This window comes from Bubalus kerabau, chromosome 11, assembly GCF_029407905.1.
Source record: "Bubalus kerabau isolate K-KA32 ecotype Philippines breed swamp buffalo chromosome 11, PCC_UOA_SB_1v2, whole genome shotgun sequence".
Taxonomy (NCBI): Eukaryota; Metazoa; Chordata; class Mammalia; order Artiodactyla; family Bovidae; genus Bubalus; species Bubalus kerabau.
In genome coordinates, this window is record NC_073634.1 from 39,619,913 (window position 1) to 39,638,602 (window position 18,690).

The window sequence follows — 18,690 nt, forward strand, 5'->3', positions numbered from 1 at the left end:
TTATCTTTATTATTAATTCCCTCTTTTTTACTTCTTTGTTGCTTGGCCTCTAAGTCTTCAACATGAGTGGCAGTTGCCTTTAGTTTTAGTCTTTTTAGGTTAATGATGGTGATTAGGCATTTCTGTAACCCACTCCAGTACTCTTGCCTGGAAAATCCCATGGACGGAGGAGCCTGGTAGGCTACAGTCATGGGGTCACAAAGAGTCGGACACAACTAAATGACTTCACTTCACTCACTTCACTCACTTCCTACTTTATCACTGGAGAAGGAAATGGCAACCCACTCCAGTGTGCTTGCCTGGGGAATCCCATGGACAGAGGAGCCTGGCAGGCCATGGTCTATGGGAACACAGAGAGTCGGACACGACTGAAGTGACTAAAGCACGCACGCAGGCATTTCTGTGGCGCTAGTGGTAAAGAACCCACCTGCCAATGCAGGAGACAAAAGAGATGCGGGTTTGATCCCTGGATCAGGAAGATCCCCTGGAGGAGGGTGTGGCAACCCACTCCAGTATTCTTGCCTGGAGAATCCCCATGGACAAAGAAGCCTGGCAGGCTTCTATAGGTTAGTAGAGTCATAGGGTTGCAGAGTTGGACACGACTGAAGCAACTTAGCATGCACCTAAACACATTGTGTTGTTCCATAGCTTTTGTTAAAAAGTGTTGTTTTCATTGTTTTCTGGATAGTTTGTAATTTCATGTTTTATTTTCTCTGAGAAAATATCCAATGACATTCAGTTTATGTGTTTTTTTTAAGTCTCCAGTGGTTATGTTTTTTAGTTGCCTTTTATTACATATGTCTATTGTTATTTGCTGAAGATCTGAGAATGGGGCCTAAAAGATCTGTACTTTAAAAAATTGTTAAACCGTTCTTATGACATGATTTATTTAGATCAGTTAGAATGGGTGATCCAGTTAGGATGCCGTAGGCTGCAGGAGATAGAATATCTGATTAAAAGTAGCTTAATGAAGGGGCTGATTTTGCTTACTTTCCAAAAAGACTGGGGCAGGTAGTAGTTCCACAGCTGGTTCAGTGGCTTCATTATGTTAGGGTTCTGGGGTCAGTTTCTCTGGGACCCTGCAAACTTTCTATCTCTTCTGCCTTCCTGCAAGTCCTTGGCATCCTCACAGGACCAATTCAAAGCAGAAGGCATGTGAGGCTTTTTCATCACGTGATGCTCTCTTCTCAGAGAGAATATTCTTAAAAGACCCTGGCACATTTCCCTACAGGTCCCACTGGACAGAGCAAGGTCTCAGGCCTGTGCCCTGGCTGCAAGTGGTGTTAGGGAAGTATCTAGCATCTTTATCTAGCTTCCCTGGTGGCTCAGGTGGTAAAGAGTCTGCCTGCAGTGCAGGAGACCAGGGTTCGATCCCTGGGTTAGGAAGATTCCCCTGGAGAAGGAAATGGCAACCCACTCCAGTATTCTTGCCGGGAAAATCCCATGGATGGAGAAGCCTGGTGGGCTGCAGTCCATGGGGTCACTAAGAGTCGGAAACCACTGAGCGACTTCACTTTCACTTTAGCATTTTTAGCTTTCCTTCTAAAAAGTAGGATTTGGTATCAAGAAGGAAGAGACAGCTTCCCTGGTGGTTCAGTGGTAAAGAATCCACCTGCCAATGCGGGAGACATGGGTTCAATCCCTAATCTGGAAATTTCTACATGCCTCTGAGCACCTAAGCCTGTGCACCACAGTTATTGAGCCTGTGCTCTAGAGCCCATGAGCCACAGCTACTGAAGCGCGTGTACCTAGAGCCTGTGCTCTGCAACGAGAGAAGCCACTGCAGTGAGAAGCCCTGCACTGCAATGAAGAGTAGCCTCTGCTCACCGCAACTAGAGACAAGCCGAGCATCAATGAAGACCCAATACAGCCAATAAATAAATAAATATTTTTTTTTTTTTAAGGGAGAGAGACAGGAATGGCTGTTAGGGAGATACCTAACAATGCTAGCTGTAAGAAAGACCCAAAAAGGTTTCATATCTATATGTCCGTCTATCTATGTGGCTAGCTAGTTATCCCTTTATTTGTGAATGTGTTGATTATATTATTCCATTCTTTGACAACTAAATCCATTTAATTGTGAAAAAGGTGTATTTTTTTTTTTTTTCCCCGCACCATGGGACTTGTGGGATTTTAGTTTCCTGACCAGGGATCAAACCCAGGCCCTTGGCAGTAAAAGTGTGGAGTCTTAATCACTGGATTGACAAGGAATTCCCATGAAAGAAGTGTATCAAACTCTTTCTGTATAACTATTTTCATCATTATCAGTGCAATTTAATTTTATTTTTTTGCTGTTGTGTTTGATACATACAGACTTATAACTTGTGTCATCTTCATAAACAGTGTCTTTTTCATTATGTATTGCTTGTCTTTATACATTTTAATACTTTTAATTTCTACCTTGCTACCCCGTCTTTTAAATTTACATTTCTTTTGTTTTTCTATGCTTACCTTTATATTTTTATCCTTTCTTGATGATTTTAAGGGTGCTTTTTATAAACAACATAGAGCTATGTTTAGTTGTTTAACACATTTTGAAAATTTTTCTCTTTGAGTGGTAGAATTCAGTCCTTCAAATTTAGTGTAATTGGTTATACACTAACTTGGTTTCTTTTATTTAGTGTAATAGTCAGAGAAGGCAGTGGCCACCCACTCCAGTACTCTTGCCTGGAAAATCCCATGGACGGAGGAGCCTGGTGGGCTGCAGTCCGTGGGGTCGCTAAGAGTCGGACACAACTGAGCGAGTTCACTTTCACTTTTCACTCTCATGCATTGGAGAAGGAAATGGCAACCCACTCCAGTGCTCTTGCCTGGAGAATCCCAGGGACGGGGGAGCCTGGGCTGCCGTCTCTGGGGTCGCACAGAGTCGGACACGACTGAAGCGACTTAGCAGCAGCAGCAGTGTAGTAGTAGTTTGTAGCGATTTTATTCTTCTGTATTACTTTACTGTCATTACTTTTAATCATCAATATGCTCGTGTGTTTTTTTTTAATAATGAACTATAACACATACAAGGGGCTTCCCAGGTAGCTCAGTTGGTAAAGAATCTGCCTGCAATGCAGGAGACCTGGGTTCAATCCCTGGGTTAGGAAGACCCCCTGGAGGAGGGCATGGCAACCCACTCCAGTATCCTTGGCTGGAGAATACCCATCAAAGAGGAGCCTGGGGGCTACTGTCCATGGGTTGCAAAAAAGGTGGACACAGCTGAGTGACTTTCACCTATAACACATACATAGAAAAATGCATAATATATAAATGTATGGGTTGAAAGATCTTCACGACCCAGATAATCACGATGGTGTGATCACTGACCTAGAGCCAGACATACTGGAATGTGAAGTCAAGTGGGCCTTAGAAAGCATCACTACGAACAAAGCTAGTGGAGATGATGGAATTCCAGTTGAGCTACTTCAAATCCTGAAAGAGGATGCTGTGAAAGTGCTGCACTCAATATGCCAGCAAATTTGGAAAACTCAGCAGTGGCCACAGGACTGGGAAAGGTCAGTTTTCATTCCAATCCCTAAGAAAGGCAATGCCAAGGAATGCTCAAACTACCGCACAATTGCACTCATCTCACATGCTAGTAAAGTAATGCTCAAAATTCTCCAAGCCAGGCTTCAGCAATATGTGAACCGTGAACTTCCTGATGTTCAAGCTGGTTTTAGAAAAGGCAGAGGAACCAGAGATCAAATTGCCAACATCCACTGGATCATGGAAAAAGCAAGAGAGTTCCAGAAAAACATCTATTTCTGCTTTATTGACTATGCCAAAGCCTTTGACTGTGTGGATCACAATAAACTGTGGAAAATTCTGAAAGAGATGGGAATACCAGACCACCTGACCTGCCTCTTGAGAAACCTGTATGCAGGTCAGGAAGCAACAGTTAGAACTGGACATGGCACAACAGACTGGTTCCAAATAGGAAAAGGAGTATGTCAAGGCTGTATATTGTCACCCTGTTTATTTAACTTATATGCAGAGTACATCATGGGAAACTCTGGGCTGGAAGAAGCACAAGCTGGAATCAAGATTGCTGGGAGAAATATCAATAACCTCATATATGCAGATGATACAACCCTTATGGCAGAAAGTGAAGAGGAACTCAAAAGCGTCTTGATGAAAGTGAAAATGGAGATTTAAAAAGGTTGGCTTATAGCTTAACATTCAAAAAACAAAGATCATGGCATCCAGTCCCATCACTTCATGGGAAATAGATGGGGAAACAGTGGAAACAGTCAGACTTTATTTTTCTGGGCTTCAAAAATCACTGCAGATGGTGATTGCAGCCATGATATTAAAAGACACTTACTCCTTGGAAGAAAAGTTATGACCAACCTAGATAGCATATTCAAAAGCAGAGACATTACTTTGCCAACTCTAGTCAAGGCTATGGTTTTTCCTGTGGTCATGTATGGATGTGAGAGTTGGACTGTGAAGAAGGCTGAGCGCTGGAGAATTGATGCTTTTGAACTGTGGTGTTGGAGAAGACTCTTGAGAGTCCCTTGGCCTGCAAGGAGAGCCAACCAGTCCATTCTAAAGGAGATCAGCCCTGGGCGTTCTTTGGAAGGAATGATGCTAAAGCTGAAATTCAGTACTTTGGCCACCTCATGCGAAGAGTTGACTCATTGGAAAAGACTCTGATGCTGGGAGGGATTGGGGGCAGGAGGAGAAGGGGACGACAAAGGATGAGATGGCTGGATGGCATCACTGATTCAATGGACGAGAGTCTGGGTGAACTCCGGGAGTTGGTGATGGACAGGGAGGCCTGGCGTGCTGCGATTCATGGGGTCGCAAAGAGTCGGACACGACTGAGCGACTGAACTGAATTGAACTGAACTGAAATCTCTTTTTCCTGTAGTATCACCTTGGATCAAGTGTCCGTGGGTCATATGCATGGGTCTGTTTCAGGATTCTTTATTCAGTTTCATTGGCCTATTTATCTATCTTTGCATCACTGCCTTGCCATATTAGTTTTTGTAGCTTTCTCCTAAGTCCTGGCATCTGGTAGACAAGTTATTCTAACTCACGCTTCATTAACTTTGTGTTGGCTATTTCAGTGCCTTTCATTACCATGTAAGTTTTAGATCAAGTTCCACAAAATAACTTGTTGACTGGGATTGCACTGAGTTTTTAGATAAATTTAGTTAGAATTTATGTCATAAATATGATAAATCTCTCATTTATTTTTTCTTTAATTCTCTCAATAGTATATGATAATTTTCTGCATAAAGGTCTTACATATTTCCCCCTGAGGTATTTGGTAGTTTTGATGCTATTATAAATGTGACCTTTTAAAGCATTTTTTATGTTTGTTGCTAAAATATAGAAATACAATTGAGTTTTGTGTATTACCTTATTTTCAGAGACTTTTCTAGACCTACTTGTTGACTGCAATAATTTACATGAAGATTCTTTGGAATTTTGTATATTTATCATCTGAGGATAATGAGAGTTTTATTTTTTACTTTCCTATTCTTTCACATTTTATTTCTTTTCCTTGCTCTCTAAACTGATTAGGGCTTTAAGTACAATATTGAGCAGAAGCAGGAGTGATTACTGGCATCTGTGTCTTGTTCCTGATATCACACTGTCAACATTTTACTTGTAAACAGTACACTTGATATAAGCTTTTTTGTAGGTACTACTTTTGTTGTTTAGTTGCTCAGTCATGTCTGACTCTTGCAACCCCATAGACTAAGTATATTTAAATATTAGTATACTGGAGCTTACCTGGTGGCTCAGAGTATAAAGAATCTGCCTGCAATGCAGGAGTCCCAGGTTCCATCCCGGGGTTGGAAAGATCCCCTGGAAAAGGAAATGGCTACCCACTCCAATATTCTTGCCTGGAGAATTTCATGGACAGAGGTGCTTGGCAGGCTACAGTCCCTGGGGTTGCAAAGAGTCGGGCATGACTGAGCAACTAAACTTATATATATATATGTGTGTGTATATATATATATATATATATATATATATGCACACACACATACACATATATATATATTATCTGGTAGAGATATAAATAAATATATATAAATAAATATATAAATATATATAGAGAGATATATATAAATATATATAAATATATTGACAAAAATATAAACTGATATATATATAAATTGACAGAATACTATATATACAAATGTATAGTATTTTTAGTCCATGTTGTCAATATTTGACATGTGCAAATTTAGACTTGTAGTCTCCTGGTGACTTAAGCCTTTTATCATTGTAGTGTTTCTATCTTTAATCATGTTTTTGCCTTAAAGTTACTTTGTGTGTGTGTGTGTTTGCCTGATATTAATAGAGTTATATGCGTTTAATTTCTAAATATATTTGCAAAGAATTTTTCCCATTGTTTTATTTTCAATGTTTCTTTCTCATTATGTTTTATATGTGTCCATTGTAAACAGCATATTGTTGAGTTTTGTTTCTTTATGTAGTCATATAACCTTTGTTTTTAAATTAGGCTATTTAGTCCATTTAAGCTTAATGGAATTACTGACATATTTAGAATTAAATTTGTATCTTACTATGTCCTTTCCACTTGCTTTATCAGTTCTGTGTTGTTTCCTCTTCCTAGCCTTCATTTGAATTGCCTGTTTTTTAATATTCTACTTTTTTTCTCTATTAGTTTAGAAGTTGTATATTCTATTTCTTTTACTAGTTCTTTCCCTGGAGATAGAACATACAACTATAACTTATCAAAATTTGATATTAATTTGTGTCTTTACTCTCTTTTCCAACTGTGCTAGATCTATAGAATCTTTTACGTCCATTTATCTTCCTGTTTATTTGGATGCTCTTGTGGTATATTTTAATTTTATATTGTAGATCTCATAAGACATTATTTTTAAAAGTCAGTATTTGGGGGATTTTTCCATATATTTGCCATTTTTGTTGCTCCTTTCCCTCCTAAATTCTCTGGGCATCTGTGTAGGAATATTTCCATTCCGCCAAAAGAAAGTTCTTTAGTATTTTCTTTAATTTAGGCCTACTGGTGATTCAAAACTGTTTTAGATTTTTTTTTGTCTCCATGTTTTTATATTTTACCTTCATTCTTGAAAAATATCTTTGCTGTGAGTAGAATTCTAACTTGCCATTTATTTTTTTCAGTTCCTTGTGGATGCCATGACAGTGTTTTGGCATCCATTGCTTTGTTTTGAGATTGGCTGATGGTTTTACACTTTCTTTCTTTTTTTACACTTTGTTTCAAGTTACGTAGCTGCATTTAAAACAGCAACAAGAGTAAACTTGCCAGTATGTGATTTGCAATAATAAATATAACATTAAGCCTGTCAATTGGTTTAAGTGATTTTCTCCAGTAATATTTAGTTCTCTGTGTACAGATGCAGAGAAGGCAGGAGGTAGGGTTCATTCCAGGTCTGGTTGTTGCCAGCTACAAAGACCAGAAATGAGAGAGCCAAGACTTAAGAGTATTTACAGGGTATGAATAGAATGATGAATCCTGGAATCTGGTTTGGACAGGAAGAGAAATGAACTGGGAGGAAACTGATGGGCAGTGAAAAATGATCGCCTTATTCAACGTTAGATCTAAGCTGTCAGTACTATTGTGTTGTGCAGAGCAATCCTAGAATCACTGGAGTCAACACATAAAGGACGGGGTGGAATTGCTGCCGTCATGCTCAGTAGCTAAGTCATGTCAAACTCTTTGAGACTCTGTGGACTGTAGCCCGCAAGGCTCCTCTGTCCATGGGATTTTCCAGGCAAGAATACTGGAATGGCTTGCTATTTCCTACTCCAGGGGATCTTTCCCATCCAGGGATCAAACCCATGTCTCCTGCATTGGCAGGCAGATTCTTTACCACTGTGCCACCTGGGACGCTCTCAAGGATGGAATGGGGGATGGGAAACATCCCTGACATTGCCTGACCCACTGTGAGTGATGGTCTAGTGTAGATGGGCCTTCATTGACATTTTCTTTTTGTGTCCAGTGGTCCCGTAACTGTATTTCATCTGAGCATTGCTAAGTGGAAATCCCTCCAGCTGTTTGAAAGATTATTGAACTTTTGCACGTTTTCTGTTGTCATGATTTTCTTTCTTTCTTTTGTTTTTACTCCTTTTTCTTATGGGATATTCAAATACATACAGGACAATGAACCAACCCTATGTGTCTGTTACCTAGTTTCAATAACGATATCTGACATTCTTATTTAACATATTCCTCCAAATTTTCTTTTGTTATTGTTAGAGTTTTTGATGCAGATTTCCTGCATCATGTTACATACTTGTAAGTTACATTGAACCATATAAAATAGCCAATGTTGGACAAAATTTGGAACTACAAAACGGAAATTTCATGTTGTTCAATCTAACACTTTACTGTTTTTCTCTAAAAGAAACTCCATATACCTATCAAACTATTTTTCTAACCCCCAGAGAAGATCTACCTCCAAATGTCCAAGTGCATCTTATAACCTATCAGTTATACTTTTCCCCAGAAGCTTGTCTTCCTCTCTTCCTAAACAGCAGTCATTCTGGTGTTTAGTGCCTTGCCTATTTCATAGAGTGGGTTTCTCTTTTCCTTAGTCACGTGTTTTCATTCCCTTTAGTCCCTTATTTTAGTGATTTAGTCCCTTATTTTGTTGAAACCTAATTCTCCATATGCTTCCCCCCAAAAGGTTCCTAAGAGACTGCCGGGATCCAGCCCCGGCTGATCCAGGGTATTCGAAGGAGAGACGGCATAGGCGAGGGTCAGGAAACAACTGCTTAATTAAACGTTAATTAGGGATATAAAGAATAATAGAATGAGGATAGCTCAGTAGGAAAATTCAGTGGAGAAAAGAGGCTGAAGTAGCTTGGTTTACGCGGGAGACCAATAAAACTTCAAGACAAGAAGTTTGCACCACTTACGTAGGCCTCAGGCGTCCCGAAGGAGAGGAGACACTGAGGCCTCCCCGGTCGGATCTTAGAAGCCCAGGCATAATTAGCAAGCATGGCGGGTTCCGTGCTCCAGATGGAGACTCAGCCAGAACTTGAGAGAGAGAGCGACATGGGGAGACCAAGTTTCAGTGAACAAGGCCCGCACTTTATTTTCCAAAGTAGTTTTTATACCTTAAGTTGTGCATAGAGGATAATGGGGGAAGGGGTGGAGTCATGCAAGGACAGCAATTCCTGGTCCTATTCGAAGCCAGGCTTTCAAACTTACCATATGCAAAAGTTCAAGTGAATTACATCATCTTCTGGCCCGGAGGCCTGTTAACATTTTAAGAAACTTATTTTTCTCTAAAGGTGATTATTCCAAAGTCAGGCACCAGCCTCCAAAAAAGCATTGGACAAAGCTGCATTTTACATTTCTATACACCCATTATATCAATCAATACACTGCCAAGGACACAGTAGGTAAGGAGTTTGGAGACTTAGCAGCAAACAGTTGCCCAACAGGTGAAAAACCCTTCACCAATACAATTTCTAATCAATCTTTTAACTACTCAAAGGAATCTGTGTTTAGGCAGTTTAGAACATCTCCTGCCTCTCACAGTTGGGAGGCTCTGAACAATCACTTGTGGCCGGAAAAACCTATTCAGGCAGGCTAGAGGATTTCCAAAGGAGTTTTTAGGTTGAAACACTGTCACACCCAGGAATTATTAACTGGAGCTGTAAGCTAATTCTTTTTTCAGAGAGAGGTAGTGGGGGACAGCCCCCCGTAAAGTCAGAGGTGTAGGTGAAAGCACAAAGCAGAAAGTAGGCAGACTCTGGTTTGGGGGGTAGATGCTCGAGAATTTCCAGGGGGACTCCTGAGGCTCGATCCCGCCTTTGCGTATGCCGAGCCTCCTTCCTCATGACCTTTGTCATGGGCGGAGTTCCTCACGCTGGCTCCCGGCAGTGATAGAATTCCAGTTGAACTATTCCAGATCCTGAAAGATGATGCTGTGGAAAGTGCTGCACTCAATATGCAATATGCACTCAATATGCAATATGCCGGCTCCCGGCAGAGACAAAAAGTTTTTGTCCTTGCCTGCCTTCATCTGCCCTCATACTCGGTTGCTGGAGTTATAAAATCTTATGCCCCAAATCATCTTCCATTCAGAACTATGAAGGCACAGTTCCGTGACTTCTTGTGTTGAGAGATTTGATGTCATTTTCATACAAAGGTTTGGGAGCCACACCTGTTTGTTCCTATCAGAAAACTTTTTAGATGTTCAATTTCATCCTCTTTTTCTGCATTTTCACAATCATCTACCTTCATGAATGTTTTAATTCCACTTTAGATGTTGGGCTCTTAGAGAAGAATTGTTTTCCTTTGACAATTTCTTTCTCCCTCACTATTTAAAAAAATTTTTTTTTGGCTTCACTGAGTCTTCGTTGTGGCATGCGGGCTTTCTTTAGTTGTGGGCTTCATTTGTTGCAGTATGCAGGCTTAATTGCCCCACAGCATGTGGGATCTTAGTTCCCTGATCAGGGATTGAACCCAAATCCCCTGCATTAGAAGGCGCATTTTTAACCACTTGACCTCAGGGGAAGTTCCTCTCTCTCACTTCATGGTTCTCGTCTTTTGAGATTTCTATGTGGCCCTGATCCTCTAATTTTTGACTTTTCTCACCTAGTCTCCAAACTTCATTTTCTGGGAAATTGTCTCAACTTCATCTTCTAAACTTCCATTAGTTTTGTTTGTTTCTGCTGCAATATTTTGATTGTTCTACCTCATAGTGCCTTGTTCTTGGGTTTTTTTTTTTTTTTTTTTTCATATTTCTCTGAGGAAAATGTGATTTTGCAGTTTTCTTCTGCTTTTTGCTTTGTTTTTGTTTTCTCTAAGTTTCTCTTTTTTTCCTTTCACCCCTCCTTGTCTTTTTTTTTCTGATTGTTTTGCTTCTCTCTTTCATATCCAGCCTTCCCCTACAATTATATTTCAGTGACTTTCTCATAAATATGAACAGACAGCCAAGAATAAACAGATTTTTAAGGAGATTTTCAAACATGTAATTGCAGACTTGTTGACTTGAGGAATGGTGGTGACCGATGGAGAGCTGACTTTTTGTTTGGGAGCTCCAAATGCTAAATCTTTAGGTCTTGTCTTCTGCAGTCCTTGTTGTTGTTGTTTAATCTCTAAGTCATGACTGGCTCTCAACCACCCCATGAACTGCAGCACACCAGGCTTCCCAGTCCTTCACTCAAGTCTCTCGGAGCTTGCTCAAACTCATGTCTGTTGAGTCAGTGATACCACGCAACCATTCATCCTCTGTCACTCCCTTCTTCTCCTGCCCTCAATCTTTCCCAGCATCAGGGTCTTTTCCAGTGAGTCAGCTCTTTGCATGAGGTGGCCAAAGTATTAGAGCTTCAACTTGAGCATCAGTCTTTCCAGTGAATATTTAGGACTAATTTCTTTTAGGATTGACCTGTTTGATCTCCTTGCAGTTCACGGGATTCTCAAGATCCTTCTCCAGCACTACAGTTTGAAAGCATCTGTTCTTTGGTGCTGAGCCTTTATGATCCAACTCTCATATCCATACATGACTACTGGAAAAATCCATAGCTTTGACTATATGGACCTTTGTTGGCAAAACAATGTCTCTGCTTTTTAATACACTGTCTAAGTTTGTCATCGCTTTTCTTCCAAGGAACAAACGTTTTTTAACTTCATGGCTGCAGTCACCATCTGCTGTGATTTTGGAACCCAAGAAAAGAAAATATGTCATGGTTTCCACTCTTCCACCACTTTTACATTTTCCATAAAACAATGCGACCAGATGCCATGATGTCAGTGTTATTGAATGTAAAGTATTAAGCCAGCCTTTTCACTCTCCTCTTTCACCTTCATCAAGAGGCTCTTTAGTTCCTCTTCACTTTCTGCCATTAAAGTGGTATCATCTGCATATCTAAGGTTGTTGATATTTCTCCCAGAAATCTTGATTCCAGCTTGTGAGTCATCCAGCCCAGCATTTCACATGATGTACCCTGCATATAAGTTAAATAAGCAGGATGACAATATATAGCCTTGATGTACTCCTTTCCCAATTTTGAACCAGTCTGTTGTTCCCTGTCTGGTTCTAACTGTTGCCTCTTGATCTGCATACAGGTTTCTCAGGAGGCAGGTAAGGAGTTCAGGTATTCCCACCTCTTGAAGAATTTTCCAGTTTGTTATGATCCACACAGTCAAAGGCTTTAATGTAGTCAGTGAAGCAGAGTAGATATTTTTCTGGAATTCTCTTGCTTTTTCTGTGATCCAGTGGATGTTGGCAATTTGATCTCTGATTCCTGCCTTTTCTAAATCCAGCCTATACATCTGGAAGTTCTTGATTCACCTACTGCTGAAGCCTAGCTTGAAGGATTCTGAGTATTGCCAGCATTTGAAATGAGTGCAATTGTGTGGTTGTTTAAACATTCTTTGGCTTTGCCCTTCTTTGGGATTGGAATGAAAACTGACCTTTTCTAGCCCTGTGGCCACTGCGGAGTTTTCCAAATTTGTTGGCATATTGAGTGAAGCACTTTGGTGCCTTGGTGCCTCCAAATCCCCAGTCTTCCATGGGTTCTATGAAGTAAGTCAACTTGTTTCCGTTGGTTTTGCTACCCAGGTGGCTCAGATAGTAAAGAATCTGACTGCAGTGCAGGAGACATTGGTTTGATTCCTGGGTTGGGAAAATTCTCTGGAGGAGGAAATGGCTACCCACTCCAGTATGCTTGCCTGGGAAATCCAGTGGACGGAAGAGCCCTGGTGGGCAACAGTCCATGGGGTCTCAAAGAGTCAGACACAACTGAGCAACTAACACACTGCAAACATTTGGGCTGTAACATCCTTTGTTTTTCTGTGCAGTTGCTCTTCCTCCTGGTTTGTTTGCTCTTTCTTCTAGTTTGTTTCCTCTTGCTTTCATTCTAGTATGTTGAAGTCTCTAATTCACATTACAGTTTTGTATCTAACAGGACTGTTTTCAGCAGTGGGTTGGTAGAAAACCATACTGAAAATGTTTGTAACATACAGGAGTTCATTTTTCTCAGTAACAAGTATGGAGGTAGATGATTACTGGCCTTGGTTCAATAGCTCAGTGATATGAAGGCTAGTGTCTCTGTGCTTCTCTTGGCCTTTCCCTGATGGTCAAAAAAATGAAAAAGTGAAGCTGCACATAATATCCACTATTAAGTCAGGAGGAAGGAAGGAAAGAATAAGGATTGTGCTGTTTCCTGAACTTCCCAAAACAGACTGGCTCCTATATGGTCCTATAGTTACTCCTTGCTGCAAAGAAGACTAAGAAATTGGTTTGACATGTTGATACTCTGAACAAATTGTTGTTCCAATTCATCCAGGAAGATGGGCAAGGGGATGGATACTAGGCAGTTAATGAATGATGTTGGTTACATATTTCATATTTTGGATGCTATCATTTGAATGGGGTTTCAGGTGAAAGGAAATGCCATGTTTAACTGCACTGTGAAGATTAAGTGAGAAAATCTGTATGGAGCGCTGAGCACAGCACATGGTACCTAATGAGTAATCAGCACACATTCATGAGATCACCCAGGGTGTTCCATCTTTGCTCGCGCTGTCTTAGTGGTGGTTGGACTGCCAGGTGGAAGTGCCACTAGGCTCTCAGATATGTGGGTCATCCCTGCAGAGAAACTGGGCTGGAGAAACAAGTTTGGTTGTCATCTGTATGTGGATAGTATTTGCAGTCTTGTACATGGATGGGATTACCCAGGGAGAGCTTTTGTGATGATAAAGCAAGCAGGAAGCAGACACCAGAGAGTTTAAATCAGACTTAACAAACATAAATTGTGATGTTGGTACAAATAAAAATATTTATACTTTAAACAATGAATTTACTCCTCTAGCATCTACTATGTGCAATATACTTTTTAAGGTACTGAATGATCAAAATATTAAAGTACAGTAAGTTACAGAAATGGGTGATAAAGTCAGACCAAATGTAGTGCATTTATAGCTGTATAAATATGAAATTATTTTTTCTAGTTATTAAAACATTTTTTAGAATGCTATGATAATAAGTCATGGAAATTAGAACTAAATTGTCTTTTAAAACATGGATATGTTTTCTTCCCAAGTTATTGAAATGTGAAATAAAACAAGGACCATCATTTAGAGGTTTATCCTGGCTCTGACTATAGCAACCATGTCCTGTTCTTGCTAACAGGCCAGAAACATCCAAGGACACACTGCAGATGTGTGTGTTTGTGTGTGTGTGTTTTCTTCCTCTTCTGTGTTTCATTTTCTCTGAAAAAATGATTGATGGTTTTCTTTTGTAAATTGCACTATGATTCCAATTGTAGAGGTAAGTTCTGCCAACATTTTTTGATGTGTAGGAACCATTTCGAATTCATCGCTTTATTAAGCCCACTTTTTTTGGTTTCAAAATGAAACAAAAAATACTTTCTATTTCTTGGTAATCATTTAAAATTAATATATAGAGTTATGACACTGGGCATTAACCTTTGGCCATATCTACACAAAATATATTTTTCTTAAAGACTAAATAGTAATTTTGTCGAAACAAAACCCCCAGGAAACTAAAAACATTTGTATTTGGAGACAGTGAGCCAAATTCTAAAATTAAAATTCCATCTTGATTACTGCATATTTTGAAAACCATATGTCATGTATCTCTACTCTGCACTTCAAAGGGTAATGGACTCGGGTATGTATACAACAGGATGATCAGTTGGTCACGTGGTCTGGAAAACTGGGTCATAATAGAAGGAATGCTTGACGGCATGGGGGTATTTAGACTGAAGAAAGTACTACTTGAGGGAATTGTGATCGTTTACTTCAAGTACTTGGAGGACTGATACAAGGCAAAGGATAGATGTTCTGTGTTGTTTCAGAAGGCAATATTTATTTATAGCAATGGGTGAATTTGCTTATTTCAGTCACCCCAGCAGAGAATTTTCCTCTGAAGGTGTCAAACATATCTAATGGAATTTTATCAGTAACTGGGAGGGATCTCTATCAGGCATTGGCATACTGTGGCCTTCTGGCCAGATCTGGTCTACTCTCTGTTTTATAAATAAAAGTTTATTGGGGGCACTGCTACTGCTAAGTCACTTCAGTCGTGTCCAACTCTGTGTGACCCCATAGATGGCAGCCCACCAGGGCCCCCCGTCCCTGGGATTCTCTAGGCAAGAATACTGGAGTGGGTTGCCATTTCCTTCTCCAATGCATGAAAGTGAAAAGTAAAGCGAAGTCGCTCAGTCGTGTCTGACTCTTCGCGACCCCATGGACTGCAGCCCACCAGGCTCCTCCGTCCGTGGGATTTTCCAGGCAAGAGTACTGGAGTGGGGTGCCATTGCCTTCTCCAGATTGGGGGCACAGCCATGTCCATTTGTTCCTGTTTTGTCTGCTGTTGTTTTTGTGCTACAAAGGCAGTGATGAGCATTTGCAACAGAGACTGGATGGACACAAGGTGTTTACTATCAGGTCTTTGACAGAAAGTGTTTCAGACTCCTGGTATAGAGAAGAGTCAAGGGTGTTATAGAAGATCTAACTCATTGGATAGTAAGGTAGTATGTGCTGTGAGTGTGTGTGCTCAGTCACTCAGTCGTGTCCAACTCTTTGCAACCCAGTGGACTGTAACTTGCCAGGCTTCTCTGGAATTTTCCTCCTCCTCCGTGGAATTTTCCAGGCAAGAATATTGGAGTGGATTGCCATTTCCTCCTCCAGGGGATCTTCCCAACCAAGGGCTCAAACCCAAGTCTCCTGCATCTCCTGCATTGGCAGGCAGATTCTTTACCACTGCACCACCTGGGAAGCATTAAGTTAGTGTAGGTGGCCTCAAAGACCCTGTCCAGCTAAGATTATATGGTTCAGTACAGAGCTGATAACATATATATACTTTAAATGTGTTTAGTGTGAGTCAGAAGTAGAATAGATGTATTTGTCGATATAATTGTATTTATTTTTTCACAAATAGCATTTGTATGGAATGTCAAATTATAACAGCCTTTTGCTCTGACAATGAAATGCCATTGTTTTAAATTTCCAGCGGTTACAGAAGTGGATGGGAATGAAGCAATGGATTTCATAAATCATTAGATAGTGTCAGATTCAAAGTTAATTAATATTTGTAAAAATAACTTTTCTCTGACAGACCATTAGTGGCATGAATTTCTGTTAACAGACTTGCTAGTTTTTCCTAACTTTATCATCTGAGAATCTCAAAATGCTTTGCTAGTATTTTTATACTTGATTCATTTAAATCCTTTTACAAACTGATAGTGTTATTAAGATGGAGAAGGCGATTGCACCCCACTCCAGTACTCTTGCCTGGAAAATCCCATGGGCAGAGGAGCCTGGTAGGCTGCAGTCCACGGGGTCGATAAGAGTTGGACACAACTGAGCGACTTCACTTTCATGCATTGGAAAAGGCAATGGCAACCCACTCCAGTGTTCTTGCCTGAAGAATCCCAGGGATGGTGGGCTGCCAGCTATGGGGTCGCACAGAGTCAGACACGACTGAAGCAACTTAGCAGCCCCAGCAGCAGCAGCAGCAGTGTTATTAAGAAAGTTCCATTAGATGTTCTATCTGTGTGTGTGTGTGTTTTTCATGACATGTTCTATGGCAATATGGAAGACAGACATTTTTCAGAAGAACAAAAATTCACTGAGAAGATGTAATTTTGGAAAAAAAATTTAATGTAACTTATTTGATATCAGTTACTCTGTTGGAAAACTAGAAACATGAAAAATATCTACAGTAGAGTGAGAGTTCTAATATCAGGTTTTAGACCTCAAATTCTAAGTCATTGCTTTTCTTCTGCAATATAAAATCTTTATTAAAAGTACTTAGATGCATGACTTTTGCTTTAAAGTTTACACTTTAAATATGTGAATTTAGTTCATCATATTTAATAAACGCACAATGCAACACATTTTTTAAAAATTAATGGACTTTACTTTTTAGAGCAGTTTTTGGTTTACAGAAAAATTGAACAGAAAGTAGAGAGAGTGCCTATATATCTCTCCCCAAGTCACTTCCTCTGTTATTAACATCTTGCATTACTGTGATACATTTGCTGCAATTGATGGCCAGTGTTGATACATTTTTATTAACTAAAGCCTATGGTTTACATTCCCTGTAGAAGGAAATGACAACCCACTCCAGTACTCTTGCCTGGAGAATCCCATGGACAGAGAAGTCTGGGGGGCTACAGTCCATGGGGGTCACAAAGAGTCAGACACGACTGAGTGCCTTAGCACACAGACCATTAAAATACTGCTCCCTGCTGCCCTCCCCGACCACAGTGTGTGCTTTGCCCTATATTTTTAAACTGTTTCCTAAACATGAGTGCGTTTTAAATTTAAACTTGGTGATTCACTTTCTATTATAGTCTATGAAGTATTTTTCAAATAAATACCGAGTCAAATAAGGACTCATGGATGAGAAAGTTTTGTTTGCCTTTGTAATTTGTAAGTAAACAATTGGACTGATTTTAAGTGAATCAAGTCAATTATAAAAATTAAGAAATTGAAATTAAATAAAGCCACTCCAAACCTGCTATTTAAAAACAAATATGGATAATATTTCAATGCCTAATAGAAGTATTTCTGTTTCTTTGGCTGGGGTGCTAACATCAAGCTCTTTGTGCTTTTAAAAAATACTTGAAAGTCAGGAAATTGTAGAGCTGACCGGCTCATTGAAGGTCACCTAATAGTTTAACAGCAATAAGTTCGAATGGGGCAAGCATCTCATCCAGTCATGTAAAGATGGCAGACTGGGTGGGTGGTAGGGTTAGACTGCAGAACTGGGCCTCAGAAACAGTCATAAATTAGCCCTCTTACTGGATTAAACAGTTACAATAGCCTCTCATGATAATTTTTTCATTCAGTGAATGTTTAGTGTCTTTCCATCTCCCTGCTGAGGGTACAAAATGGTTAAAGGTGTTGTGAAAAGTCCAAAGTGTCTGTCTGGGGGAAAGAGGGAAGCAGGTGAATTCAGCACAGGTTGGGAGATACAAGGGAGGAGCCTGGGACTGGAGAGCTGGGGTGGCCGGTGGAAGGTGCTCCCTCCTACCTTGAGGGGATGGGCCTGGGTTTGCCTCTCCGGCCTCATCGGCCGCTCTCCCTGTTACTGGCCTTTCAGTCCCCTCTCCATACCATGCTTTTCTTCTCTTAGGACTCTCAGACCCTCTCCCCTCTGCCTCCCTTACCTCCAAGCCTCGCTGATTACCCCCCACTCACGCTGTTATCCGCTCTCCGCTCTCCGCTCTCCCCCACCCTGTGCTCTGCGTCCTCACATCGCTAGCACAGCTGTTAGTAATTACTTACTTGCTATCCCCTATCTTCGCCCCCAGAAAATGCTTTCAGCTGTAGTGCGAGTTTAAAGCAAGTGGCTCCAACAGGTGAGGGGGTTTGTTCTTAGATATAAAGGGGCTTGGAGGTCAGTGGATGTTGCATTCTGTGTGCTGGTCCTCAGTGTCAGGGCCTGGGTCTGTGGGGTTTTCTTATCTTTTTCCCTCACGGTTGTAAAAGGACTGCTCCGACTTCCAGCACCGTGGCTGAAGGCTGGAGGGAGGGGATGGCCCTGGGTCAATTCCCTTTCATCTGGGAAGCAAACTTCGCACCTCCCTGCCACCCCTGCCTGCCCCCACCAGCCTGCAGTGCATTTCCGTGTGTGCAACATGGGCCATCTCTAGCTGAAACCAGCTTCCCAGCCATGGTAACCAAGGTGAGTGTTCTTTTATGAGAGGGTCAGTTTGGTGGGGCCACCTATTTAAAGTTCACAG

At 40.7% G+C, this 18,690-nt stretch overlaps 1 protein-coding gene across 22 annotated transcripts in view; it reads left to right on the top strand.

Moving 5' to 3' along the window:
* Positions 1 to 18,690, top strand: part of ACYP2 (acylphosphatase 2) — a 190,171-nt gene that overhangs the window by 24,577 nt on the left and 146,904 nt on the right. For 2 of the 22 annotated variants that reach the window (XM_055540082.1, XM_055540083.1), the window contains exon 1: positions 17,333 to 18,632. The exons of 10 other annotated variants lie outside the window; for them this stretch is intronic. Coding sequence is in view for 1 of the 12 variants with exons in the window: in XM_055540097.1 (XP_055396072.1) it covers positions 18,483 to 18,632 (150 nt within the window). In the remaining 11 variants the exon portion in view is untranslated. Of the gene's footprint in view, positions 1 to 10,704; positions 18,633 to 18,690 lie in introns of those variants that run through there. 10 more of the 22 variants (XR_008700328.1, XR_008700326.1, XM_055540095.1 and 7 more) reach the window with 9 other exon arrangements.